The sequence below is a fragment of the Microcaecilia unicolor genome, chromosome 6 (genome assembly GCF_901765095.1).
Source record: "Microcaecilia unicolor chromosome 6, aMicUni1.1, whole genome shotgun sequence".
NCBI classification, from domain to species: domain Eukaryota; kingdom Metazoa; phylum Chordata; class Amphibia; order Gymnophiona; family Siphonopidae; genus Microcaecilia; species Microcaecilia unicolor.
In genome coordinates, this window is record NC_044036.1 from 39,317,070 (window position 1) to 39,344,771 (window position 27,702).

Here is a 27,702-nt window from a genome sequence, read left to right on the forward strand (position 1 = left end):
CACTTTTTTCAGTAGTAGCTCAAGGTGAGTTACATTCAGATACTCTGAATATTTCTCTGTCCCAGGAGGGCTCACACTCTAAGTTTGTACCTGTGACAATGGAGAGTTAAAGTGACTTGCCCAAGATCACAAGGAGCAGCAGTGGGATTTGAACTGGCCACCTCTGCCCGGTGGTCTAACCACTAGGCCACTCCTCCACTCTACACGGCCTCCTACGCCCTACCTTAAAAACTAGGTTGTTAAATGTTCACCCCCTAAACTAGGCACTATTACCTTTTTCCACTAGGCTGATTACTCAGTACCCGTACTGCGGTCAAACCAGCACCTCATTTATTAACTATCTCTACCACCCCCAATGAAGGATAGGGGTGAAAATTTGGCAACATATTTTTTTAAGGAAGGGAATGGGGCACAGGCGAGAGGGTAGTGCCACATTATTTTACAGTATGTTGGGGGGAGGGGAGGCCACTTAGCTGATGTAAGTTGTGCCCAAGTACCTTAGGCAATATCAGCCACTAAATGGACAGTTTTGGGTTGCCACCCTCATAGTGGTAGAGTGACTAAACAAATGTTCAGTCCACCACTATCCATACAGGAGCTGAAAATCTATGATAGCAGAGTTTAGACTTTCATTGAGTACAGATGAATTATCAATTAACTTGAAAACTGACCCAAATTTGGGGAGAGGGGAAGGGTGTTTATATTGTTCACCTTGCAGAAAGGTTTGGCAGAAAAGTAACTAAATTGGAAACAATAAAGCAAGAAACTCATGTGTATACCAAAAAAAAAAAAAAAAGTTAGTTATGGGAGCCAGCCAAGATCAATCACCTTGCATCGCTGAATACAAAATCATATTCTGAAGAGCTAATTCCTTGTTGTGTATTAATTGTTTACAACTATGTTTCTCTTCAGATTATTGTTGTAATAAAATAGCCTTCCTTGCTTTTACCTCTGAAGAAAGAGCCGTAATAGTTCTTTAAATAACCTACAAAATGTTTCTTAAGTGTGGCAATATTTAACTAAATTGGGCATTTTAAGGATGAACCAAATGAGGACACTGGCCAACTGACTTTTCAAATCTCATAATTTCCATTCTGCTTCATTTATATTTACATTAAAGGTACCTCATCCAGCACAGGGTGCAGTGCAAACAGTTCCTTGTGTCTGTTCGACTTCCTTTGCTCTTCATTCTGATGATCTATTTCTTCATTTGGAGTTCGATCCAAGAGATTAGGAAGGAGTGAGTCAGGAAGGGAGTTTTTAAGGTCAAAAATGCTACAAGCCCAGCTGCCTCGTGGTGTATCATCAATGGACATGGAACGCCTCTTCAAGTCATCCTACAATGCAAAGAACTTAATGATAGACTGTTCGCTCTCCATCACAAGTACATACAGCGGCTCTTAAACCTGTCCACAGCCAGTAAGAATAATCACAATGAATATGCATGTCAAATCTGCATATCGGGCAGACCCAATGTATACAAAGTTATCTTATTTACTGTGTATATCCTGAGGGGCCCTTTTACTAAGCTGCGTAAGCACCTACGCACGCCCAACGCGCGCCAATTCCGAGTTACCGCCCGGAGATTGTGTGGTCCGGGAGGTAATTTCATTTTGTCAGAAAATATTTTTATCTTCAGGTGAACGGGAGGTAATCGGCATTTGAACGTGAGTTGACCATTACCGCCCAGTTAACGTGTGAGACCTTACCGCTAAGTCAATGGCTGGTGGTAAGATCTGAGACCCAAAATGGAAGCGTAACCAATTTTCATTTTGCCGCACGTCCATTCCCCGCCCTCCCCCCCCCCCCCCCCCGCCCCGCCAAAAAAGGCATTTTTGTTTTTACAGGTGCGCTGAAAAATGATTATGCATGCGGCCAAAACACGCGCCTAAACTACCACAGGCCTTTTTTCAGTGCACCTTAGTAAAAGGACCTCTGAGTCTCTACCAGCTACAGAGACCAAGAGGCAGGTTTGGGAACCATTGTTAAAAGTAAATCATTCTATAAACTGAACAAAAAACATTCCGAGGCAAGATGAATTATATTCTGTAGATTTGGACACTAAAGAGGGATAACAAGGTAGACGAGAACAGTGGCGTACCAAGGGGGGGGGGGCGGTGAGGGCGCCGCGGTGCGTGCCTGTGGGCTCCGAGTTCGCTACACTAACTTCGCTGGTTTGCTGCAGCTCCCTCCCTCTGCCCCGGAACAGGTTACTTCCTGTTCCGGGGGCAGAGGGAGCTGCAGCGAACCAGCAAAGTTAGTGTAGCGAACTCGGAACCCACAGGCGCGTGCCGCGGCATCCCCCCGCCCCAGCGGCGTGCACCCGAGGGGGGGTGTCATTTCGTGTGGGGGGGGGGCGCATCAGCTATCCGCCCCGGGTGTTATCGAGGGTAGGAACGCCACTGGACGAGAACAGAGAGATCAATATACCCATCCAATCTACCCAGTTATTCTGCCTATACTGTCAGCCACACAGAGTATGAACACCTGCTAGAGCTTTCCTTATCCAGGTAATCTTTTTGTCTTTCTTCCTTGTGTTCTACCATTACCGAGTATATGAGCCTACAAAAACCCCTCCAAATTCCCACCAATACCCTACTTTTCCGTAAGCACAAAAGTCTGCAGTATTCTAAACAGCCAGCAATTGTAGTGTGGTTGTTGCCCAAATATCTGGCCTCCTCAATCTCCTGCAAAGCCTCTGCTTTCATTCGCCCAAAATAAGATGATAAAGTCAATGTTATTTTTGACAGCTTGAGGCACATTAGGCAACTACTTCCATATTTGACTGTGGAGGTTTTATACAGCAGTACAAGCACTGGTAATCACGAAACTTGATCTTCCAGTTATTAGTTCATAGCTCATATTTGACATACTGTGGTTTACCGCATCGATATGTAATAGGACATAGTAAATTGTCTCACACCCCGCCCCCATCTCCTCAGTTCTTTTCCTCTACAATCATCTTCTCCTTCTATCATTCATTCAGTTTACCACTCTTTATTGCGGCTATTCTTGCTAACGTCAAACAATGCTGTGATTGTGGGAGTTAAATCCAAATCTCTTATGTCTAGTTATTCATGACCCAAATGAAGAAAATAAGAAGCAACACAAGAACTGGCAAATCAGATGCAAAGCACTGATAAAGAAGGTTCCCTAAAGATAAAAGTTTAGAAAACAAGGGAAGTTATGCATTATATCTTCTGGAGGTCTGTGTAGTGTCCCCCTTTAACCTACTCAACATCCAAATGCCTGAGCACAAAAATGAGCACCTTACTGCAACCCAACATGAATCATATGTACATCAACTGCTTTAACAAATGGAAAGAGCAGAAACTGACAAAATGTAGCTTGTAAGATCAAATGGGTGTAGAAAACAGGAGAAAACATTCACGGAGATCTGGGGGTGGGAAGGCTGGAACAGACTCTGCAATAGACATGAAAATTTCCTCTCTTCCAAATCTTAAATTCTGTGGTAAGGGGAGGCATCCACATTTGACATTCATGATCAGGGACATTACTTGTTCGTCTTGGTAATTGCTGTCAGGAGCCTCATCAGACTCAAAGACTTGTTTGGGTAGACCTTTCTGTCTTTCCTTCTGTTTGTCTAACGTGTTAGGATTAAATCCTGTGCCAAGTTTGTGGTACCTGTAGAAGACACAATTTTTAATATTCTTTTAGCAAGCTAGAATGCTCTTTCCACTTACCAGAAGAGACAGTTAATGGTAAAGAACATATATTTATTTAATAATGCAAATACAAAGAGGAGATTCTTTTTATAATTTTATGTGGGGCACAACTGCATGAAGAACCAACTGAGAAGGTTCTCTTATTTCCATTTAACTAAGTTAGATTATCAGACCAAAGCACTCAACCCACGGTCTGGGGCAGTGTGTTTCAAGTCGGCCCGGGGTATCTCACCAGCCAGTCTTTTTCAGAATATCCACAATGAATGTGCATGAGTCAGATATCCATGCCGTGGAAGCAGCACATGCATGTCTACCTTGCTGCATATTTATTATGGGTATCCTGAAAACCAGACCAGCAAGGGCAGGGGAGGGCAACCTCGGTCCTTCAGGCCACAGATGGGTTTTCAGGATTTCTCCAATGAGTATGCATGAGATGTATTTGCATACACTGCCTCCATTTTGGATTCAGAAACAGTTTACCAAATCTGGTGCACCATGCTGGAATAAAACTCATCTTGAAAATGAATCCCAAAATAACCTCTGGTAACGATAATCAACAATCTGCCATGAACCAGGGTATAGTAAAGAGAGAGCAAATGGTGCACCAGTCTGAAGGAGGCATTTTTTTCAGCTGTTTAAAAAAAAAATCACCTTTGAAGTTCCTGATGAAGTGAAAACGAAACTCTGCAGCGTTGAACTTGAGGAGGTTGATGGCGGAAAAAGTTGCAAATAGAAAATTAAAAGGATATTATACAACAGAGCGTGGGAACGCCTAATGAGAATTGGACAGCTTGCATAGAGAGCACGTCGCTGTTCGGGAACAGGAAAAGCGGTGTTGGAATACTGCAGACCATGTAAAGTGGTTATTGCAAGTTGTAAGGTGTAACAGAGGCGGACCATTGACTCACAAGCTAAGTATTGTCTCATTATACAGCGCTATGGACACGTAGTATATGACAGTGACTGATAGCATATTATAGTGGCTGATAAAACAATATTTAAGAACGATATTTTGTACATGAGATAAGTAGCGCTTGTTTAGGTGCAAGACACCGGACAGAGTGAACGAGAGAACATAACCAGGTATTTTAAGCACGGCACGGTACAAGGGTTATATTAGAGCACATGAGGGTTATTGCTCATCTCTCTATATAAAAAGCAACACCAACGTTCTATGAAGCCTCCAGCCGGAAGTGTGAAGGGGGCGAGATATCCGGTTTCCCTATGAGTGTCTGCCCCGCCCTCTCTGTAACACAGTCAGTGAAGGAAAACAGCAGAGCACAAAATCAAATCGCTGGCTCTGTAACAGTGAAGGACTCAGAGGAGGGAGGGGAGAGAGGCCAGAGGGCAGGGACACACACACTCCCACATGCACACAGAAGAAAACATTGCTAGCCCCCGTTTCATTTGCATCAGAAACGGGGCTTTTTTACTAGTAAGAAATAAAAAGAAAATACTGTGAAGATATTCTATGATCAAGAAGCTTATCCGCCCTCTGGGGCATAAATAACTTGGTGTAGTCCCGTTTGGGTGAGTTTTTACTCTGAGATTTCTCCACTTATTCTAAAAATATTTTTATAGCAGTAGATAGTATTCTGGAGTGTTTGTTCTCTCATTTGCTCTCTCCTTACTATACCCTGGTTCATGGCAGATTGTGGAATAAAACTCATGGCATCAGGGAAAGGGACAGGATCTGATATATCACCTTTCTGTGGTTATAATCAAAGTAGTTTACATATTATAAACAGGTACTTACTTTGTACCTGGGGTAATGGAGGGTTAAGTGACTTGCCCAGAGTCACAAGGTGCTGCAGTAGGAATTGAGCTCACTTTCCCTGGTTCTCAGGCCGCTGCACTAAATTTTAGGCTACTCCTCTACCACAGCAACTGGTGGCAAATCTAGACACTGCCAGCAATACACGGCTGATAGGAATGGTGTTCTTGAATATGCTCTGCATGTCTAGAAGCGAGTTAGAATATGACGTTTAAAAAAAAAAACACTTATTAAACCAAACTTACTTTCTGTTCACAACTGCCCAATCTTCTGTGTAACTTCTGACACAGTCCCTAACATGCGGATCCATTTCGCTGTGGACATAAGAAAATGTTCTTTTGTTAAAAATGTTTTATGTTTTCTTAGTATATATAACAGATCCAAACTTTATATTAAAAATGGAAAAGATTGAACAGAAGAGTTATCTGAAAAAAATATTAGTAATTCAACGGACTCGCCTCTCTTCGGGCACAGATGATGTAACTGTTCTGCAGTCTCTGGGGGTGTATACAACCTCAATATCATCAGGAGGAAATTCAAGTAGGTCCCTTAGAGGGCCCGAATCCACTGAGAGAGGATGAGTAAGAAGATAATCTTCCAAATCCACTGGATCCACCGGCTCTGTGAGTGGAACCTAAAAAGACCATTCGAAGAAAACAAAAATATAATTAGTTGAAACCCATTGGGTTTTATTTTAAGGAAACAGCAAGGCAGTATTTTTTTAATGTATTGTACAAGTCCTCCAATAAATATAAATTCCTTTTAACAGGTCACTGCATTATCTTAGGCAAAAGAAGCATGGAATTACAACACGGAGAAAAATAAAATTAACCTACAGACATGTAGGAAGTAACCTGTTCCGGGGCAGAGGGAGGGAGCTGCAGCGAACGAGAGAATTTAGCGTAGCGATTCGAACTCGCAGCCAACAGGCGCGCGCCGTGGCACCCCTCAGCGGTGTGCACCCGGGGCGGACCGCCCCCCCCCGCCCCCCCTTGGTACACCACTGACTAAGGGTCTTATTCTATAAAGGTTATGCTCCTAAATTTACTACTACTACTACTACTACTACTATTAAACATTTCTATAGCGCTACTAGACTTACGCAGCGCTGTACAAATCAACATGAAAAGACCAGAAAATATTTTTAATTTTCTGGCGCGCGGGCGGTAATTGGCATTTTACGTCAGTAGACCATTACCGCCCAGTTACCGCATGAGACCTTACCGCTAGTTCAATGGCTGGCAGTAAGGTCTCAGACCCCAAATGGACGTGCAGCAATTTTCATTTTGCTGCACGTCCATTTTCGGCAAAAAATGATTCTGTGTGCACCCAAAACATGCGTCTACACTACCCCAGGCCATTTTTTCAGTGTACGTTTGTAAAAGGGCCCCTAAGAACTTCCATGTTAACCTGGAGCTACAATTTATGTTAACTGTATAGCTACAATTTTTTTTTTTAAATGGTAATGCCCTTTCTTGGTGCAGCACTGGTTTTTCAGTTTGTCACACATTAAAATCCTGTGTTATTGCACATTAAGCCCCAAACTTAACACATTTTAGTAAAAGGGCCCCCTTAATATTAGTCTCGATTCACGAAGCAGATAACGCTACATGGTATATATTAGCCAGGGTAACACTTTTTACCCTGAAACTTTATATCACTGCCACATGAGAATTCAAATTTAATCTGAAATATACCATAGACGGTGGGGGGGGGGGGGGGGGCGGCGGAATGTGGTTGGGCAGGGCTACTTTTCATGACCCATGTGAGATGCAATTTCTTCACCATTTCTTTAAAAAATGTGCTGCTCTCCTGGTAAAAAGGAAAGAATACCTACTCCCACCACATCAACTTTCTATGCTTACGGTGCATTCATTTTATTAAACTTTAAGCAAACCTGCACAACCTATCAATTCTACCAAACCATGAGACTGAGTTTTTATAAACCATTTTGCACTGATACTGTACATGGGAGCTCACAGGATGCCCTCGCAGACATCAAAGCAAGTACTGAAAAGTACTAGAAAAAATAATTGTATTCAAATTATGTTCTTATCTAACCTCACACAAACAAGGCAAATATAATTATGTATCAATGGGACTTACTACAGGCCCAATTAAGAAATTAAATCGTAAGGGAGATAAGTACACCTTTAGTTAAAAAAAAATCAAGTGTTCTTGGATAGCTCTGTTGATCTTTTAATCTTCACTGCTGAAATAGTAACAACCTCAACTAATGAAGCAACCATCTTCCACGTAACTCCCATAATGCTAAATGCAGAGCTTGCATTAAACCAGCGTATCTGACTCAGACAGTGCAGCTGCAGGCCTCATGAGACACTGCAGAGTCATATATTAAGACTGCAGACAGGTCCAGTAGGGTGCAGGCACCATGGGGAGAACATGCTAGAAGCCTGGGGAGGGAGGGAAGATGCAGCACCAGCTCAGGGTTAGCCTCAAAGGAGATTGCGAATCTGGAAAGGGGACTGGAGCTGTACCATCACGAGCTTCACAATTGCTCAGTAGCCTCTTCCATGCAAATCCTGCAGCAGCCACAATGACAGTCCTCAGCCAAGGGACACAGACTACAGCTCCCTCTGGAATCTCATATGCATGCTCCGAGTGGGGGCAATTCTATAACTGCGCGCCTCAGTTTAAGCACCCAGATGCTTCATGCTGAGCACTAATTCTATAACGGTATCTGGGTTGCAAGATTCCATTATAGGATATTAGCAAATGGCTGTGGAAGCCATGTTAGTCCATTTTTAAAAGTAATAAATATAAATAAAACAAAGCATAGAAAAGAAAATAAGATGACACCTTTTTCATTGGACTAAGCAAATGATGACAAATATCAGAATAAATAAATGAAAAACAAAAGAATTCCAACCAGTCTCACAGGCAGAGGGTGGGATGGGTTAGGTAAAAAAACAGGGAGAGATGGATGGTTGATAAGAGGGTGACAAAGTATATGGTTTATAGTGGGCTTGAAAATCCAGATGTTTGTTAAGTCCTGTTTGGTGGGTGTCAAAATATTTCATCATTTTGAGTTCAAAGGTTTTACATTCCTGGATTGTCTTAAAGTTTCCTTTTAGTATTCTTGCCATAAAATCATTGATGCAGTGCTCTAGTTTTGTAAAGTGCTGTCCCACAGAGGTGGCATCCTGATTGGCATTGGAATATTCCAAAGGCATCATCTTATTTTCTTTTCAACTTATTTAGTAGGATTTATTTACCGCCTTTTAGAAGGAATTCATTCAAGGCGGTGTACAAGTTTTTGTTTTATTTCTATTTATTACTTAGAATATTAGCATAAATTGACATCAACATGCCTACATTTAGGCACATTCATGTCAGTAGCAGGCATTAAATGCACACGCCCAAATATAGCACTTTAGTGCATACCAGAGATTATTTCGCAGGTCAAACGTAAATTCTGGTCCCGCCCATGCTCTTCCCCTGTCAATGCCTCCTTGTATTTATGTGCTAAGCGAGCTCGGTGCATTATTTTGAGAGTAGAGCTTTGCTAGCAAGCATGCTTTAAGTGTACATTTACCTGCATCAATTTAAGCACCTATTTATTTCATTTATATCGCATATTATCCCAATAGATCAGGTTCAATGTGGCTAACAGTACAAAACGTGATGTGGGATAGTATGCATTAACTAGCAATAACAAAATTAGGGGTCCTTTTACTAAGCCACGTAAACACCTATGCACGCCCAACGAGCGCCAAATTCTGAGTTACCGCCCAGCTAACACGCGGCCCGCGTGGTAATTTCATGTTTGACAAGCGTCCGATACGTGCATTCGAAAATATTTTTATTTTCTGGCGCACGGGCGGTAATCAGCATTTGGGTGCATGTTGACCTTTGCCACACGGTTAACGCACGAGACCTTACTGCTAACTCAATGTCAGTTGGTAAGGTGTCAGACCCAAAATGGGTGCACACCAATTTTCATTTCGCCGCATGTCCATTTTCGGCCCCCTGAAAAAAAGCCCGCACTGAAAAATAATCCTGCGCACGGCAAAAACACGTGCCTATGCTACCGCGCGCACCTTAGTAAAAGGACCCCTAAATGAAGACTGAGTAATTACAATATGTAATATGGAAACAAATGCTTGATGCAAAAATTTAACAATTTATAGTCATCCATGTATAATAACAATTAGAATGGAACTGAGATAAAAACTATGCTTCTACGCAAGATGAGCTTAGTATCGCATAAATGTGTATTGCAATATTAGGTATCTGCTGAGCCTCCAAATTTTGGGCATTGGAGGAACCAGCTACACCTATTGGTGACCTGTGAGGCCAGAGATGCTAAAGGATTCTTCCCCAAGAGACAGAAGTGGTTGTGGTTTGCTCATTAATACCTTATAACACTTTTTTCTTGGGGGGGGGGGGGGGAGGAGGGTAGGGACTACACTATGAGGCATATTTTCAAAGCACTTTGGGAGGCTAAGTTCCATAGGTTTCTATGGAACTTTGGGAGGCTAAGTGCTTTGAAAATATGCCTCTATGTCTGGAGTATTGAGTGGTCTCAAAGGGCACAAGGGAAAGGGGGGTAAGACGGAGGGGGTGAGGAATTTAGCAGTGTTCCCTTGTCTTAAGCTCGAAGGGTCATAAGAGTACAGACCTTCTGTGCCATCTCGGACTGAGCGAGGGGACGGGGAGTGGGGTGAGGGAAGGAATGGACTGTTTCAGATTAGGAAGTTTCTCTTGTGTTTCTCTTATGTATAACAAAACACAGACATGTTGTTGATAAATGTTCCATTCATTTCTCAATAAAATTGTTTGAACATAGAATAGAACTGAGAAATTGAATAATTGTACAATTAAGGGTTTAAATTAATTATGATTATCCGTGAAAAACTGCTTAAACAGAGAGGCTTTAAGGTATTTCCAGAATATCAAATAATTATGTTCCCATTGGATTAATTTCGGGAAGGAATTCCACCATTCAAGTTATAGAACTAGGGGGTAGGTGTCATTACTTTGTGACAGCTGCTGAGATTTCCATTCACCAAGAGAGACTGGGGGTGAGAAGAGATATTCTGAACACTGGCAGGGCAGCGCTGAGCCATCAAGCAGGTCGATGACACATGCTTACACATGGCTTCCTGTGGCTACAGCCTCCAGCTTAGAATGAGTCATGGTAAAAGGCTGGCAGATCCTCAGGGCTCTGTACAGAGTGCCTCAGCTGTACTATATACAATATAAAGAAAGGTACAGTAAAAAGGTACCACTTTTCATCCACTGGAAGCTACGTAAACACTATACCACTGCTGTGAAAGAAAAAAAAAATATCACGACTCATACAGAATTGCGGAGAAGGAGTAAGATTTCTAGTCCCCCTTCTCCTTTGTGACATGGACCGCAGTTCCTGCAACATACACAGCCTAACACAACAGGGACCAGATAGTCCACAAGACGGTAGAAGATCAGAGGTTGTTGAGTGGGAGGTTTAGGATACTTAATTAAAAACTTAAAAAAATTGGAGTCATTGTTTGTACAGTTGTAAGAAAAGGAAATCTTACTGTTATGGAATTGTTAAATATCCTTTACAAGTATGTTGCATTGGTGTCCTAAAGGTGTGGACCGGTTTTATAAACCTATGTTGTGATTATCTCAAGTAGTGTCCTTGTGTACAGGGATTTCTCAGTACTCAATAAAGACTTCAAATAAATAAATTAAAAAAAAAAAAAGAAGGCAGAAGACAAAACTGATCATCCTTGGAAAAAATGTTCAACAAGTAAGTCTTTTTTTGGGACAGGGAGTCACATCCTCCATGCAAGGTCAAATGACAAAGTTCAAACTGCGACACCTGACGCATTTTGGGGGGGCACCATTTATAGAACAGAGTTCACGCATGCATGCTTTTACATGATCTGCGTGTAGGTGTTTTTGGGAGTATAGTTTCAGCAGAGCTGTGATGTATGCATGTAAGAATACACAGCTACATCTATAGAGTACTATATTTTCAACCCTAGTAAGCCATGGATTCTCTGCCTTCATGTAAATGTTCTGCTGCATAAGCCACACCTACGTATCAGCTTCCGCTCAGGTGTGTGCAAATGTTATTGCGTGACGAATGCTCGAGCGCAAGTGTTAACATGCAAATTTTAAATGCAGATAGGGGTCCTTTTACGAACTGCGGCAACAGGGGGACTCTGCTGGTATCAGTGCGTGTTTTTGACACGCTCCGAGGCCCCCTTTTACCGCAGCAGGTAAATGGCAGGTTTCCCTTTTCTTAAAGAAATGGCCACGCGGCAAGTGAACCACTTGCCATGTGGCCATTTCGGAGGGAAGCACTTACCACAACCCATCGAGGTGGCGGTAAGGGCTCCTGCGCTAACCTGGCGGTAACCGTCATTACAAAAATTGAAATATTTTTGCAGCCCCAGAAATAGCACGCGCTGGGGGTGGGAACTACTGCCGGGGCTGCTTCAGTAGCCTGGCTGTACTTCCTTTTTAGCGAGCAGTAAGCCCACATAGGGCCCAAAGTAAGCAACAAACGTGCGTGTGTCCGAACAAAACTGAAAACGAAAGCACGCATATTTAGAAGCAGAACAGGCACCAACGAGCGCTGACGCTTTGTTGACATGCGCACAAGTGCTGCACTTACAACAAAACCTATGTGCACATGTGACAGGCACATTCCTCCTCCACCCCCCCCCAACTTTCAGTTTAATAGTGGCATAAAATTTAGGTAAACTTCACATTGCATAGTCCGCTGTATATTTATGTAAAGAGGAATGTGTATTAGCTGTAACCTCTCTAGTCAAAATGTAATACCTATGTTCACTAAGGTGCGCTATAGGCGTGCTAGCATTTTTAACGTGCGTAAATGGTGGACCCACGTTAAACACTAATGCACCCATAGGAATGTATATTTTTTTGTTACATTTGTACCCCGCGCTTTCCCACTCATGGCAGGCTCAGTGTGGCTTACATGGGGCAATGGAGAGTTAAGTGACTTGCCCAGAGTCACAAGGAGCTGCCTGTGCCTGAAGTGGGAATCAAACTCAGTTCCTCAGTTCCCCAGGACCAAAGTCCACCACCCTAACCACTAAGCGAGTTAGCGTTTAAACGCGTCTTAACTTTAAAGACATGTTAAAAATACTAACGCGCCTTAGTAAACATACCACAAAGAGTATAAACCACAGCTTATATGCACAAAAATATGTCGCGCACACACGCCTCAGAGCAGGCATGAATATTTGCAGAAGAATGCGTGTGGTACTAGGGGAGCTTTTATAAAATAAGTTCAGTTCAAAAGTGCCTATGTTGCTTTAAAAAAAAAAACTGATTAAACTCTATCAAATTATTGAAACTGTGGCAAAAAAAAAAAAACAACCCTTAATTTACTTAGCAAATTTTTCCTAATGAAAAGGTCTTCCTAGAGCAGAGCAGGTTTGACAACCTGGGAATAACTCCTCTAAAGTTCTAATCATAGGTCCACATCAAAACGCTCAATGTGGACCAGGGGCGTAGCCAGCCTTCCGTGGGGGAGGGGGCACATTTTAGCCCTCCCCCCGGCGCCGCCCCCCCACCGCCGACATTGCCGCCCCCCCCCTCCCGCCGCGAACCCGCCGTCGCAGCCTACCTTTACTTTTACTGGCGGGGGATCCCACTCCCCGCCAGCCGACGTCTTCTACTCAGTTGCTTCCTGCTGCTCTTCAATTTGTTTGCTGACGTCCTGCACGTTGTACGTGCAGGACGTCAGACTCAGAGAACAGAACTGTTCTCTGAGTCTGACGTCCTGCACGTACAACTACGTGCAGGACGTCAGCAAACAAATTGAAGAGCAGGAAGGGCTGAGAAGACGTTGGCTGGCGGGGAGTGGGATCCCCCGCCAGCAAAAGTAAAGGTAGGCGGCGGCGGGGGCGGGTTCGCCGGGAGGGGGGTCCTGGGGTGAATCTGCGGGGGCCCCGGCCCCCTCAGGCCCCACGTAGCTACGCCACTGATGTGGACCTATGATTAGAACTTTTGAAGAGTTATTACTCCTGGGTTGCCAAATCTGTTGCTGCTCTTTATTAAAGTTCTCTTTTCATTTGAAAAATTTGCTTAGGGGTCCTTTTACTAAGGTGCACAAATGGATTTAGCACACACTAAATGCTAAGAAGCCCACAGAAATAAAATGGCCTCCTTAGCATTTAGTATACGCTAATTATTAGCATGCACTAAATCATTTAGTGCACCTTAGAAAATTAAGGATTTAAAATTTTTTTTTTTACTGCCAGTTCAATAATTTGGTTGCGTTTAATTGATTTTTTATTACTTTGAATAGAATTGTCTTAAGTACTTTTTAGGACTTTTCACATAGACACCTTGTTATAAACTAGGCCAAAAGGGAACAAATTTATAAAAGCATTTTCCATATGTAAAGCATGGCTTAGACCATGAACATGGCTAGCTCACCTTAGTAAAAGACCCCCTAAAATTCCTCTATTAATTAGCAGAAGTAAAATAAAATATAAATTGTGATTAAAAAAATAAAGATGTAACTCTCTGGCTTATTCAGAGAAATCATGTCTTAGATTAGCTGGACAGGATATGTCAGAGTGGCAGATCCAACATCTGATGAGATAAAGATCACTGCTGGAACTGTTGGGACCCACTGCACAGCGACTATTAAAGCCATAGTGTGTCAGTAGAAACCAGAAAACATTTCTACAGTCCCTGGTGGGTGTTTGTAGATCTGCTGCTATACTGACAGACACTCCAAAGTGAAGACCCTGCTAGTAAAGCACAGTTACGTGCCTTTAAGCCAGCCCCAGTCAGGTTTTCCCTGCAAGCACTACCTCTAACTCATGCAAATCTCTCTCACGAATATTCATTGTGGAAATCCTGAAAACCAGACTGGCTGGGGTGCCTTCAGGATCAGGTTTGGGAATCACTGCTTTAAGCCCTGATTCACGTGTGCCTGGTGAGCGATTTAGAGGTTGTAAATGTTGTTGCACCCAGTCACTAGCTGGTTATCATGGAAAGTCCCAGCTGTTTGCCTTGATCCTAGACCTTGAACATATGAAAGTATCTAGGAAGTTCTCAACCTTTTGAGAAATTTCCATTGCAGGAGGCTCACCAAATACCACACAGGAAGGACTGAGTAAGTTTAAAACTTGTATGTTAACTGATGCAACCTGACTGGGAAACCTAGAGGCTCTGCATCAGCTCATGAGAATAGGGATTTCAGTCCTACCAGCTGTAACCCTTCTTTAAAATTGCTCATGAGAATCAGGATTTATATTCAATTTTTATTGAGAATGAAATTACAAAAGAATAATATTGCAGAGATACATTTAACATTGATAACATATTTCCACTACTTCAGCTTGTGCAACACATATCATCCAAATCCCATCCTCATTTTAAACTCCTTTGTCCCCAATATCCCCCCCTCCCTGACCCTCCCTTTACCTCTATGTATGTAACTTGAGCATTATAACAGTTGGTAACCGCATTCATAGTTTATTAAGAATTAAACTCCTTCCCTGCTGTGTTAGTTTAGCTAGGTAGGGACCCCAGAGCTTGAGAAAACGGGCCTTACGTTTATATGAACCTCTGGCCTCTTGCGCTTCCCATGTTATTACTTGATATATTTGATTGCGCCAGTGCCAGAATTCTGGTGTGTCCTTTGAAGCCCATTTTTGCAGTATACAATGTCTAGCAATCAGACATAGCTTGCGGCACAACAACGCTTCTCCGGCTTTATGCCCCCTGAATGAGTCGGGGCAATCAAGCATCACCTGCATAGGTGTCCCTTGTACTTGACACGACATCAAAAGTGAGAGGTATGCCACCACCCGTCTCCAAAAACATCGTATAACTGGACATCCCCAAAACCCATGATATAAAGAATTGTCAGCTGATTTGCACTTCAAACAAGTGGGTGTGTCAATTCTCCCTGCTCGGAATAACTGCACCTGTGAAAAGTATGCTCTATTAAAAACTCTATATGCACATTCTCGGTATCCTGCCCCACTAATTAGTTGAGGAATGTTCTTAAGGTGGGCTGCTATGTCCCAAGAAGTAAGATATATCTACTTCCCACCGTCGCCGAAGCTGGGCCAGCTCCTTTCCAGGTACAAAGGACCAAATTTTCTTCTGTAAATTGGAAATGGAAGGAGCCTCTTCTGAGGTCTCCGCAAATAAATTCTGAATTTTCTCTCCTAGATTGAATTTGAGTGCCTCTTTGTCTAGAGAGCGAACATAGTGTTTCAGCTGGCAATAGGCAAAATTATCACCCCAGCAAATGGATTCACGAGGGATCAATTGATCTAAAGGTCTAGGTTGAGAATCAGGATTTAAATCACTAAGCGGCCAGATAATATCTGTATAGTTGTAGGCAATATATCTGTCAGACCTAGCAAGACAACATGTGTTACTCACAGTGGCATGATGGGATACGCTGCCACCAATGTTGGCATTTTTCAAGAGCTGGGGAGAGCCACCGTACTGCCCTGAGATCTGTTTCCTTACTTCAGCTGCCACGGTTCTGAAAAGAGACATCAATTTCACATACTAGTTAGTAAAAAGGCAAGTTCCAAACAGGGCTGGCATATTTGGGATACAACACTTTCTATAATTGTTAAAAATGAAAGATTTTTAAATGGGCAAACATAGGCAGACTTACAAAGGAAACCAGAACTGAATGAACCTTGGAGACTCATGCTATTTGCAGAACAGGGTCCATAAGATGGTCACTTCCTCAGCTTAACCTAAACCCAATCTAGGGAATCTACCTGGCTTGAGTTTTTATGTACAATAAACATGCCCAAGACAATGGAGGCAGTGTATGCAAATCTGTTTCATTAATATTTGCTTCACATATCCTGAAAACCTGACTGGCTGGGGAGCCCTACAACAAACTAGGGAATTACTGAATCTGGGTGGGGTTTTTTTAGCAGGTTCCATTTCTTTCAGGATGGGCAAAATTAGGACCGAATCAACCTAACAGCACGCAAGAAAACTAGGAACTACAAGTCCATGCACGCCATGACGTAAACCAGGAACCAGATTAGCACACCATGAAAAAAAGAGCCTGTTGGAAACTATTCCATGCCACCCAACTCAATAGATAAAAGCTTCAGGATGAAGCCTCAAAAACTGGAGCACCACATCCCTTCAGCTCTAGACCTCCTGCTGGTTTTCCAAAGAACTTGATGCCCTGCTGAACCTGAAGGGACAGGTGGAAAGCTTTGCAGCATCTGTACTATTGGGCAATAGTGCCCAACCCTGGGTCCTGGAGGCACCCCAGCCAGACCAATTTTCAGGATATCCACAATATTCATGAGAGAGATTTGCATGCAGTGGAGGCAGTGCATGCATATCTCTCTCATGAATATTCATTGTGGGTATCCTGAAAACCTGACTGAAGGGGTCTCAGGTGGCACTCTTTCAGGAGCAGCATCTCCCCCCTTCCTTTCTCCACCCCATTCCCTTTTACCTTCTTTTTACATTTTTTTTTTGAAAGCTGGCAGCAATTCCCATATGCTCCCCTACCGCCAGCACCCGCCTCTTCCCTTTTACTGTGGCCACTTCTTGGAAGTAACTTCCTGTTTCCTCAGAGGCGGCTGCAGTAGAGAAGAGGCCGGTGCCAGCGGCAAGGCAGCGTATTGGAATTGCTGTCGCTGCTGGCTTTTAAAAACATAAAAAGAAGGTAAAAAAAAAACGGGGTGCAGGAAGGAAGAGGGTGATGCCAGAACTTGGCCCGGGTGGGGGTCGCATCTCACCCTTGCCTCTATCTGCAACTTGTCTTGGGCTGCCCCTGCCTGAGTGGCTGGGGTGCCTCCAGGACCAAGTTTTTCAACCACTGCTATAGGGCATGACTATTATTACACGTTCAGTCTTCCCAGTTCCTCTCCATACCTGCATCCCACTTCCAGCGTCCAATATCCAGCATGTTTTACAGATGTAATCATACAGGCATCAACATAAGAAATCAGTGGCTGCTCACACAGCAAATCTTTTTTTTATTGCATGTCCATATTAAACCAGTCCACGTGACTAGATATCCAATAAACATTTGTCGTTTTCAGAGGATTACAAGGACATACTTGGTGTACTGGATAAAGACTACCTGACAACATAATAATCTGTTTCCAGCATCAAGTGAGATTAACAAGCCTTCTTTTACATATCATTATAAATTGCATCCAGTTTATTACTAAAACAGAATTCTCATTTACACAAAACGCTTTGTTAAAAAAATAGATATCTGAATTTTACAAGCGCTTTTCCCTTCTGCGGATTCTCAACGCATCTTCTAAACACAAAAGATGCTGCAGGGAAAAAAACTAATTTTGGCTCCAATAAAAATTCCTCCTTGCTTCATCAGGCAAAAGCATAAAAAATAAATTAGCTCAGTGAAGGAACTTATTTCTGGTACCAGCTGTTGTCTGATTTATCTTCCAAAGCATAATTACAATAAAAAAACATTACTGCCACGGGGCCAGTGAATGTCTTCACACCTTTCTGGAAGATAAGGAGATCCATCTAGGGCCAACACTAATGATTCAGGACACCAGGCCTGCACAGCTTCTTCACTTTCAGAACTATTTTTTAAACAAGGTTAATCATGTTTTTTGTGGCCCCCAATTTTGTATCAGTTGTGGGTCTGTCCATGTTCTGCAACTGAGGTGAAGGATTTTGCTAGCATGTAGTGTGTGTAGGAAATCTGTAACAATCCAACTTGTTCCAGTTTCTAGTTACCTTTAGATTGTAAGCTCTCTTGAGCAGGGACTGTCCTTCCCCATGTTTTAACTTGTACAGCGCTGCGTAACCCTTGTAGCGCTATAGAAATGCTTAGTAGTAGTAGTAGTAGTTTCCCAGTAGTGGCATATTGGTGTTCTAGGGCCCAGTACAATATTTATAACACTGTCTTTTCATAGTGTGATAAGTAAGAGGGTGTCCTATATGGTGTAGGCCACTAGAGGGCGCTAGAAGAAGATGGAGGTCGCTAGGACCGGGGAGAGCCCTGGGAGGTCCACAGGTGCAGGCGGTTATGAGCTGGGTCCTGTGTAGCTAATTAACCACTTTATACCCCACCTGAGTTGTGAAAGGAAGGGAAGTAAGCTAGCGGCAGAGGAAGAGAGAGCCCCTGAAAGATACTGGCTAACCTTATGGACTTGGGGGTGGACTGGGTGTCCAAAGGAGATCAGCAGGCTGAAAGTCCTGGGGTAAGAAGTCCCTAAAGCATTAGTGTTTGACTGTGTGTCCTCAGTACTTATAGGAACTGTGTGTTCAGTGGAGGGACTGTGTGTCCGAAGAAGAAAAGACTGTGTGTCTAGAACTGTGTGTCCAAAGTACTGACAGAAGCAGGCTGCAAAGCCTGGGGTTGAGAGTCCCCAAAGTACTGGTATAGTACTGAGCCCATGTATCTGTGTGGGGAGGCTCAAGGTGAAGATCTATGAAAGCATAAAGTGTTAAGCTAGAAGAAGTGTGCCCAGGGGCTGGAATAAAGAGTTGCCTGAGAAATATGCAGTTGGTGAGACCTGCTTAATGTGCTGAGTGGAAACTAGGTCACCCTGAGTGAGAAGGGGTAGCCCACTAATCTGCATATGATTTGCATATTGAGAACCAGATCACCCTGAGTGAGAAGGGGGGTATCACAATAGCTGGATCAGAACTGTTATGGTGTGGTATGTCTTTCCTATATAGGTTTCAAGCGTCATTTTGTATGGTTTTGTGTTATTTCGAAGTGTCTGGCCTTTCTGAAAGCAGGCTCTGGGGCAAAATCACTCAGAATGCCTGGCAGTGTACCTTTCATGAAGTGATAACAATTTGAATATTTTTTTGCATGGTGACTTCTAAGAAGGATAGCTCCATTTTTGGGGAGTATGAATTATAGAACTAGACCTTCAGGGTTTATGCAGAGATCATATAGCGATAGAGACCAATCACATACATAAGAATTTGTTGAATGATATCAATTATAATGCTAATTTAAGAATGTATTGGGGGGGAGGGGGGGAAGAGGGATCTGATGTGAAAAAAGGTCATTTTGACTCTCCCCCCCAACATCACCCCAAATATTTCTGAAAAGATCCATCTTCAGTTCCCAGAATCAGTTCCTTGCCCGTGGACAGGTAAGAGTGGGGATTACTATGATAGCAGCCCCAGTCATCACACCAGAGCGATACCTGTTGGCCAGGCTCAGGGTGCATGTTTTATATACACCAGACAGAGGGGATCTGTGATGTGTGGCCCCTGCTAAGCACCGTCACCGTAATAATGGTTAGGGATATGCATTCATTACAAAACAATTGGTTCATTAGTATACCCTAAAAAAAAAAATTTTAATTCAAAAAAACAAAATATTTCAAAAATAACTATAGCTTTTCTTCTTCATACCTGGAGGAGTTGCCGTTTCTAATTACTGTGGCTACTGAGATAAAGAAATTAAATATGAGCTCTGCAGTATATATTTGACAAATCGTGTTTTGTACTTGCTTCCTGATGCTTTGACGTGTACTAGCCCGAAAACGACCATGACTGAGGTGCATGCCCAAGCTACAGGCAAGGGCATGACAGGTTGTCAAGGTCATTATCCTGGCTGTAAAAGCTTACTTCCTGAGCTTCACTCTGGTTATGAAACCATTCATTTCATAAGAAATCAATTTATGAATGTGTATTAGTCAAACTGCTGAACAGCTGGATCCCACAGATATATATAGCTCATACTAAGGACTGCAGAAAACAGCTTCTGACTAGGAAATACATATTCACCATGTAGAATCATTGATCAGTAGACCCACTAGGATTCCTACTAGAGCAGTGTGTCTCTGTAGAAGGGTCACACCAAGCAGAAGAAACTAGAGGAGCGTACTATTTTGTTACAGCACTCCCTTGGGAAGTTGCTACAATAGTTGTTTCCTAAATCTATAATAGCAAAATGACCGTAGATCTTTCTGTTGGGTTTAGTGAATGTTAAAACATTCTACACAGGCTTTGGAGGTTATCCCTCCCTCTCCCAACATTTGAGAACGCCAAAGTGCAATGATGGTTCTCTACTCAGCCAGTCACTTTAAATATGGCTGCTGGGTGAACAGAGCACTTTTCATAAAATTTATATATATAATAGATAAAAGAAAAACAAGAAAAATTGATGGTGGTCAATGTAAACCACAACAGCAGGTATATAAGAATTATTATTTATAGATATCTTGAATTTGTGTTGAATTATTAAGAGATATATTTATATTTTGTATATTCCCTATCTCTCTATATATTGTGATACACAAGTATCTCATGCCAGAAAGACTATTTTAGTGCAATCCCAAAACACATGTCCCAGTTTAGCTCATGGGGCAGAACATTTAGGACATTCACTCTTCTAGTAAAATCCTTATAAGGAGAAACATACATTTGCATCAAAAATTTGTACTGCTGCTCTTGCAAAACATCCAAGTATGTTAAGGGTTTTATAGGTTTCAAAAGCCTTTTTATATCGTCCTCATCCAAGCCCCGGAAGTCCCCCAGATCTCCATGCCAGATTCTGGAAACATTGTTCAACAAATATGTTTCCTATACATAAGTTCCCATCAAATGTGGCACTCCCAATCTACAAATATGTTGGATTCGTAGATAAGTATACCAATCAACATTCATTAACCACAATTCCTTCATTAACAAATTAAGGAACCTGTTTACAAAGGCACGCTAGTGTTTTTACTGCACACTAAAAATTAGCACGTTAACTGTGCAGATGCCCATAGAAATATTAAGGGCATCTACATCGTTAGTGCACAGTAAAAATGCTAGTGTGCCTTTCAGGGCCCTAAATGACTTACAATGACTCTCATCCATGAGTAACTTGGCAACTTGCTGTGCCCCCCCCCCCCCCCCCCGCAAGCCATTTAGATATAAATTCAGAGAAAGCATTAGGGTCCAAATCTATATTTTATTTATTTTAGTGCATTTGTACCCCACACTTTCCCACATAAGCAGGCGCAGTGTGGCTTACATAAAACAAGAGCATATAATTCAATATGGAGAAGGCACAGAAACAGGATGCGGCAGGAGGGGAAGGTACACGGGACAACACGGGTAAATGACAGGGGTGAGGAGTCAACAAGTGGAAGAGGGTAAACTGAGGACTAGCCAAGGGAATAAGCCTTGGCAAATAAGAAGGTCTTCAAGGACTTCTTGAACTGATGATCGGCAAGCTTCTTAAGCTGTCGTGGCAGGACATTCCAGGATTGCGTGCTGATGTAGGGGAAGGAAGAAGCATAAAGAGTCTTGTATTTTATATGCCGATAGGTGGGGTAATGTAGGTGGAGGTAAGTCCTGGCAGTGCTGTGGGCATTTCTGGAAGGCAGATCAATTAGAGTAAGCATGTACCCAGGGGCTTCACCATAGATGATCTTGTAAGTGAACAGATTTTAAAATGAAATACGGTCCTTGACAGGGAGCCAGTGTAGTTGAAAACAGAGCGGCCGAGCAGGAACAAAGCGAGATTTCCCTAGGATAAGTCATGCGGCCGTGTTTTGAGCCGTTTGTAGACGTTTTAGAATATAGTCCCGGCAATCGGCATAGATCCCGCTGCACAGGGCCGGTCTTAGCAAGTGCGGGGCCCTATGCAGACCAATTTGGTGGGGCCCCATCCTAGCCCCACCCCCACCATTGCCCCGCCCCACCGTAGCTCCACCCCATTGATAAAATTATTCCATTTTTAGAACATTTTTTATTTATGAAATTTCAAATAAAGACAAATGAAGCTAAACTTGTACAAAAAACTGATTGAAATAATAAGCACAATGCTATCATGAAACCTCCCCTCCCCAGAAATTATTCAGTTCAAGTCCACTACAATTAGTAGTTTCAATTCTCATAACAAAGGAGAATAAAGGAAAAATATTAAGAAAAGATTCAGTACTTTCAAATTCCCCTATTATTCTGTAACCCATATATGCAATAAAATAAAAATGAAATGAAAAGATATACAATAAAATAAAGTGATATGTAAAATATAATGTACAATATAAAAACATATAGACCACCAAGGTATTAAAATTGTTTTAAAATATATACCACAACTCTCTGACTCAAGAAGACTCAGACTCTGTCATCCATAATTGTCTGACAACACACAGAAAAAAAATAAGAAAAAGTCACAATTAATACCTTATACACCAATATACCAGCCATACGGAAAATGCAGATTATCAACAATATGAAGCTAGCAAGGGATCATAATATCACAATTCTCATGTAGAGCCACAAAACACCCTTTTAGAGACAGTGTGTCATGATTTAGGCTCTACACCCTTTCCGATATTTGGTGCCACCTTAATAAGGCCAACACACAATCTCTCCACTGCAAAACACTATACACAAACGTGTGCAAAAACACACTCATAACCTTAACAAACCATAAACAGCACTAATTCCAAGGACAGGACAAGCTACAAACTTATGCGTGGCGTGGAAAGGCAACTGTAATTACACCGGGCTCTAAAACACCAGTGCACAACCTAGTGAAAAAAAAACAAACAAAAAGGGCTGCAAACTATACGCTAGCAGAATACTGCACCTTCCTTGATCACACCTGAAAAACACATGAATGCAAAATACAGAACTGGAAAGTTACCTCAAGAAGTCAGACTCAGTATGTAGCAATACTACAAAAATTAAAACTTACATGAAAAATATCACAGATGCACATTTCCAAAAACTAACATATTCCAATTAATAAATCCTGAATAAAATAGTTTTTTCTACCTTTGTTGTCTGGTGACTTTGTTTTTCTGATCATGCTGGCTCAGTATCCGATTGTGCTGCTATCTGTCCTCTTAACTCATTTCCAGGGCTTCCTTTCCATTTATTTCTTTACTTTCCGCCTTTCTTCTTCATTTCTTGCCCTACATCCGTAAGTAAAAGCTGGGTCCTCCGCAGACTTGACTGTCCAGTGGATCCAGCTTCTGCCTATTTTCTATATCCATGTGCAATTTTTCTCCTCTCTTCCTTTTCCCTCACCTCATCTCCATCCATGTCCAGCATTTCTTCTCTCTCCTCCACCCACCCATGTCCAGCGACCCTCCTGTCCCCCCTGCCATCCATCTATGTCCAGCAACCCCCCTCCCCTCCATCCACCCATGTCCAGCGGCCCTCCCCTGCCATCCACCTATGTCCAGAAACCCCCCTAACCCTGCCACCCACCCATGTCCAGCGCCCCTCCTGTCCTCCCTGCCCGCCCCTGCCATCCACCTATGTCCAGAAACCCCCTCCCCTGCCATCCACCCATGTCCAGCAACCCCCCTGTCCCCTATGCCCTCCCCTGCCATCCACCTATGTCCAGAAGCCCCCCTCCCCTCCATCCACCCCATGTCCAGCGACCCTCCTGCCCCCCTTGCCAACTGCCATCCACCTATGTCCAGTAACCCCCCCTGCCCTCCACCCATGTCCCGCGACGCGAGTCTCCTTGTTCCCCTGCTGCTCCCCCTCCCTCCAGCCACCTGAGACCCCTCCCATCTGAGCCCCCCTCCCCGACCCGCCAAACGACCCTCTTCTGCCGCCTGCACCTCACCTGACCCAACCCAGCATTTCAAAAAAACCTCCAAGCGGCGGTGCCGGTGCCTTGCGTCTCAGAGAAGAAAACTCGCGTAGTCGTTGGCCGGCCTTCCCTCAAGTCCCGCCCTCTGATGTAACTTCCGCAAGGGCGGGACTTGAGGGAAGGCCGGCCAACGACGACGCGAGTTTTCTTCTCTGAGACGCGAGGCACCGGCACCGCCGCTTGGAGGTTTTTTTTAAATGCTGGGTCGGGTCAGGTGAGGTGCGGGCGACAGAAGAGGGTCGTTTGACAGGGAGGGGGGGGGTCAGACGGGAGATGTCTCAGGTGACTGGAGGGAGGGGGAGAAGCAGGGGAACGAGGAGACTCGCGTCGCGGGACATGGGTGGAGGGCAGGCGAGCGTGGTCGGCGAGGCAGAGGCGAGGCACGCCGCGCGGGGCCCTATGCGGCCGCCTCGGTCGCCTCTGCCTAAGACCGGCCCTGCCGCTGCAGTAGCCTATGTGGGACGGGATCAGCCAGTGTACTAGGGTACGGAATAGATCCAGTGTTAAGAAATTCCTGATAAGCTTCAGCCTCCACATGGCATAGAACATACTTTTTGTGATGAGTTGCACTTGACTGTCCAGGCGTAAGTGTGCATCCAACATAACTCCAAGGATTCTCAAACTACTGGAGATAGGAAGTGTGCAGTCCTTCACAGCGAGCGTTTTGTGGACAACTTTGTTGTACTGGGACGATAGGATAAGACATTGTGTTTTGTCCTGATTAAGTTTAAACAAAAACGCCTTTGCCCAGGAATCCATGGTAGAAAAACAGGTTTCAATTTGTTCAGCGATTTCGGCTATATTACCCTTTAAAGGCAGCAATGGGGTTACCCTAGGATTCATCTTCATTAACCTGCACAACAGTATCCAAGCCTACAGTACAGAAGTAAAATCCAGTTTTTAAAAAAACCCTTTGGGAATTGGTCACATACAGCACGTATAATAAGTGCAACAGAGCCAATAACTGCTCCTCTCAGGATATATAATATTGTGTTCCCTTGATCCAATATGCTATATAGCAGTAAAAGACACAAAAAAAGGGGGGGGGGGGGGGGGGGGGGAATGCAGTCTCCACAAAACAGTCCAAAAAAGAGAAACAATGGAGAACACAACACACACAGTGAAGTGTGCAATGATAAAGTCTAAAGCGATCCTTTTGAAAAAGTCCTTAGTCATTTTAAATAAAGGTTTTAAAGTTTTTGTTCGCTCATTTCACCGTGTGCGTGTTGCATTTGTTCTATTTCCAATGTGCAATACAGCATATTTTACAAGAGAATTTTGCGAAGCATTATATGCAACTTCTCCAAGTCTTTAAATTTCAAAAATAGAGGGAAGGTATGAAGTATGTAAAGCCACCTGGGAAAGAGTATGATTTTATAACATGCCATACAACCCTTCAAACTCAGGGGAAGTTTTGTCCACATTATTAAAAAGTCAGCTCTGTCTTGCATAACAACATAGCCACATTTTCTCCATATAGATTCTTAAGATCCGTAGTAATATAGATCCTCAAATACTAAATTTTATCTTCTACCTATTTCAATGGAAAAGTAGTTTGCTAGTCCCCAACCTTATATCCCCCCAAATTACATAAATTTACATAAAAAGGAGAGGACCTCTCCAAACTGAAGCACAATTTGTAAGGTGCAAGACTCAGGTTGGGTTAAAGTGAGCAACATATCATCCGCAAAGGCCAAAATCTCAGTATAAGCATCACCAATTTGAATAACATGGACCTCTGCATCATTTCCAAGGTACTACAGCATGGCATTCAAATATAAAAGAAAATAAGAGGGGAAAGTGCATAACCCTGTCTAGTGTCTCCGTAAAGAGGAAAATAAAAATAATCTGATCATGTTCCATTAGCCGTCACTGCTGCTAACAGGTTGGCGTAAAGGACCTATACCACTTCCAAAAAAGGGCCAGCCAGACCATAAGCCTTCAAAACATTAATAAAAAAAAGGTTCAGCTGATCACAATTGAATGATTTCTCAGCAATGCGGTTTATATAACAAGAATAGGCCAAACCCCAGATCAAACAAAATATTGACTTACGCGAGACTCATGGTCTCATTTATTTAAAAAATGTACATACCACCTAAAAAAAAAAACCCGGTTCCTATTATAATCACAGTAGTAGCCCACAATACAACAAAGGGAATAATGTTCATGAAGCTCACTAAAATGCAGTCACAAACAGCTGTGTTTTAAGAAGCTTCTTAAATTGCATCTCACTGCTGCAAAGCCGCAAGTGTCCTTTAAGAGCATTCCATAGCTGTGTACCTGCAACAGTAAAAAAACAAAAAAAAGGCTCTGGTTTCCACATAAGTCTGCACCACTGGATCAAAGGACAGCCGATTCATACTTTCCAATCTCAAATGCCTTTTCAGATGATACACTTTGAGGCCTTGTTGGAAAAGCACAGGGGCAAAAAGCATAAATAGTTTGATGCACCAAAACCAACACCTTATATTGAATATGCTGCAAGATATTTAACCAGTGCAACACCTTAAGAACTGGTTAAACGGGTGAATATTTTGATACACCAATAATAAGTCTTTCTGCAGCATTCTGCACCACTTGCAATGCCCTGAGTCGAGAAGATGGCAAACCAAGATACAGGGAATTACAATAATCTAACCAAGACAATGTCAAACTTTACACCATAATTCTGAAATCATACAAAGTTAACATAAGTCTTAATCTGTGCAAAAGATGTAACTGAAAAAAAAACCTGTACTACCTTAGAGAATCATGCACACTCCAAGTGAACACCTAATAACCTCATTGTCACGATTGTGACTGTATTCCATGCCTACACTCACCTTGTCCCCGGGGTGACCAGGCCCTGTGGTTGCTGTGGACTGTTTTTTCCTGTTTCCCCAGACATCTTCCAGGTTCCATTCCGGTCCTGATGTTCCAGCACTCCAGGCTTGCCCTGGTGTTTCTGCTGCCAAGCCTCACCTGTGGCCTCATCTGTAATTGCCTTTATTAAGCTCCTGAGTATTGTCAGACTTGCCTTTGCAACAGAGGTCTTCAGATGTGCTTTCGACTGTGAGTGCTTGTTGCAGTTCTAGCTCTGCTAGTTCTTGTCTTTAGCTTCAGTTCCTTACTGTTTGTATCTGCCTTGTTTGTTTTCAGTTCTAGCTTCCTTACTGTTGTATCTGCCCTGCGTGTCTTTAGCTTCAGTTCCTTACTGTTTGTATCTGCCTTGTTTGTTTTCAGTTCTAGCTTCCTTACTGTTTGTATCTGCCTTGTTTGTTTTCAGTTCTAGCTTCCTTACTGTTGTATCTGCCCTGCGTGTCTTTAGCTTCAGTTCCTTACTGTTGTATCTGCCCTGCGTGTCTTTAGCTTCAGTTCCTTACTGTTGTATCTGCCCTGCGTGTCTTTAGCTTCAGTTCCTTACTGTTTGTATCTGCCCTGCGTGTCTTTAGCTTCAGTTCCTTACTGTTTGTATCTGCCTTGTTTGTTTTCAGTTCTAGCTTCCTTACTGTTGTATCTGCCCTGCGTGTCTTTAGCTTCAGTTCCTTACTGTTGTATCTGCCCTGCGTGTCTTTAGCTTCAGTTCCTTACTGTTTGTATCTGCCTTGTTTGTTTTCAGTTCTAGCTTCCTTACTGTTGTATCTGCCCTGCGTGTCTTTAGCTTTAGTTCCATTCCTGCTTGTATCACCCTGTTAGTC

The 27,702-nt window shown here is 42.9% G+C and overlaps 1 protein-coding gene across 9 annotated transcripts in view; it reads right to left on the bottom strand.

Moving 5' to 3' along the window:
* The window catches only part of DOCK7 (dedicator of cytokinesis 7), a 279,528-nt gene that overhangs the window by 241,132 nt on the left and 10,694 nt on the right, over nt 1-27,702 (bottom strand). For all 9 annotated transcript variants that reach the window (XM_030206645.1, XM_030206644.1, XM_030206640.1 and 6 more), the window contains exons 2-6: nt 15,859-15,964; nt 5,919-6,094; nt 5,706-5,774; nt 3,519-3,645; nt 1,125-1,337 (exon numbers count right to left, since the gene is read on the bottom strand). In XM_030206645.1, coding sequence (XP_030062505.1) covers nt 1,125-1,337; nt 3,519-3,645; nt 5,706-5,774; nt 5,919-6,094; nt 15,859-15,964 — 691 coding nt within the window. The remainder of the gene's footprint in view (nt 1-1,124; nt 1,338-3,518; nt 3,646-5,705; nt 5,775-5,918; nt 6,095-15,858; nt 15,965-27,702) is intronic.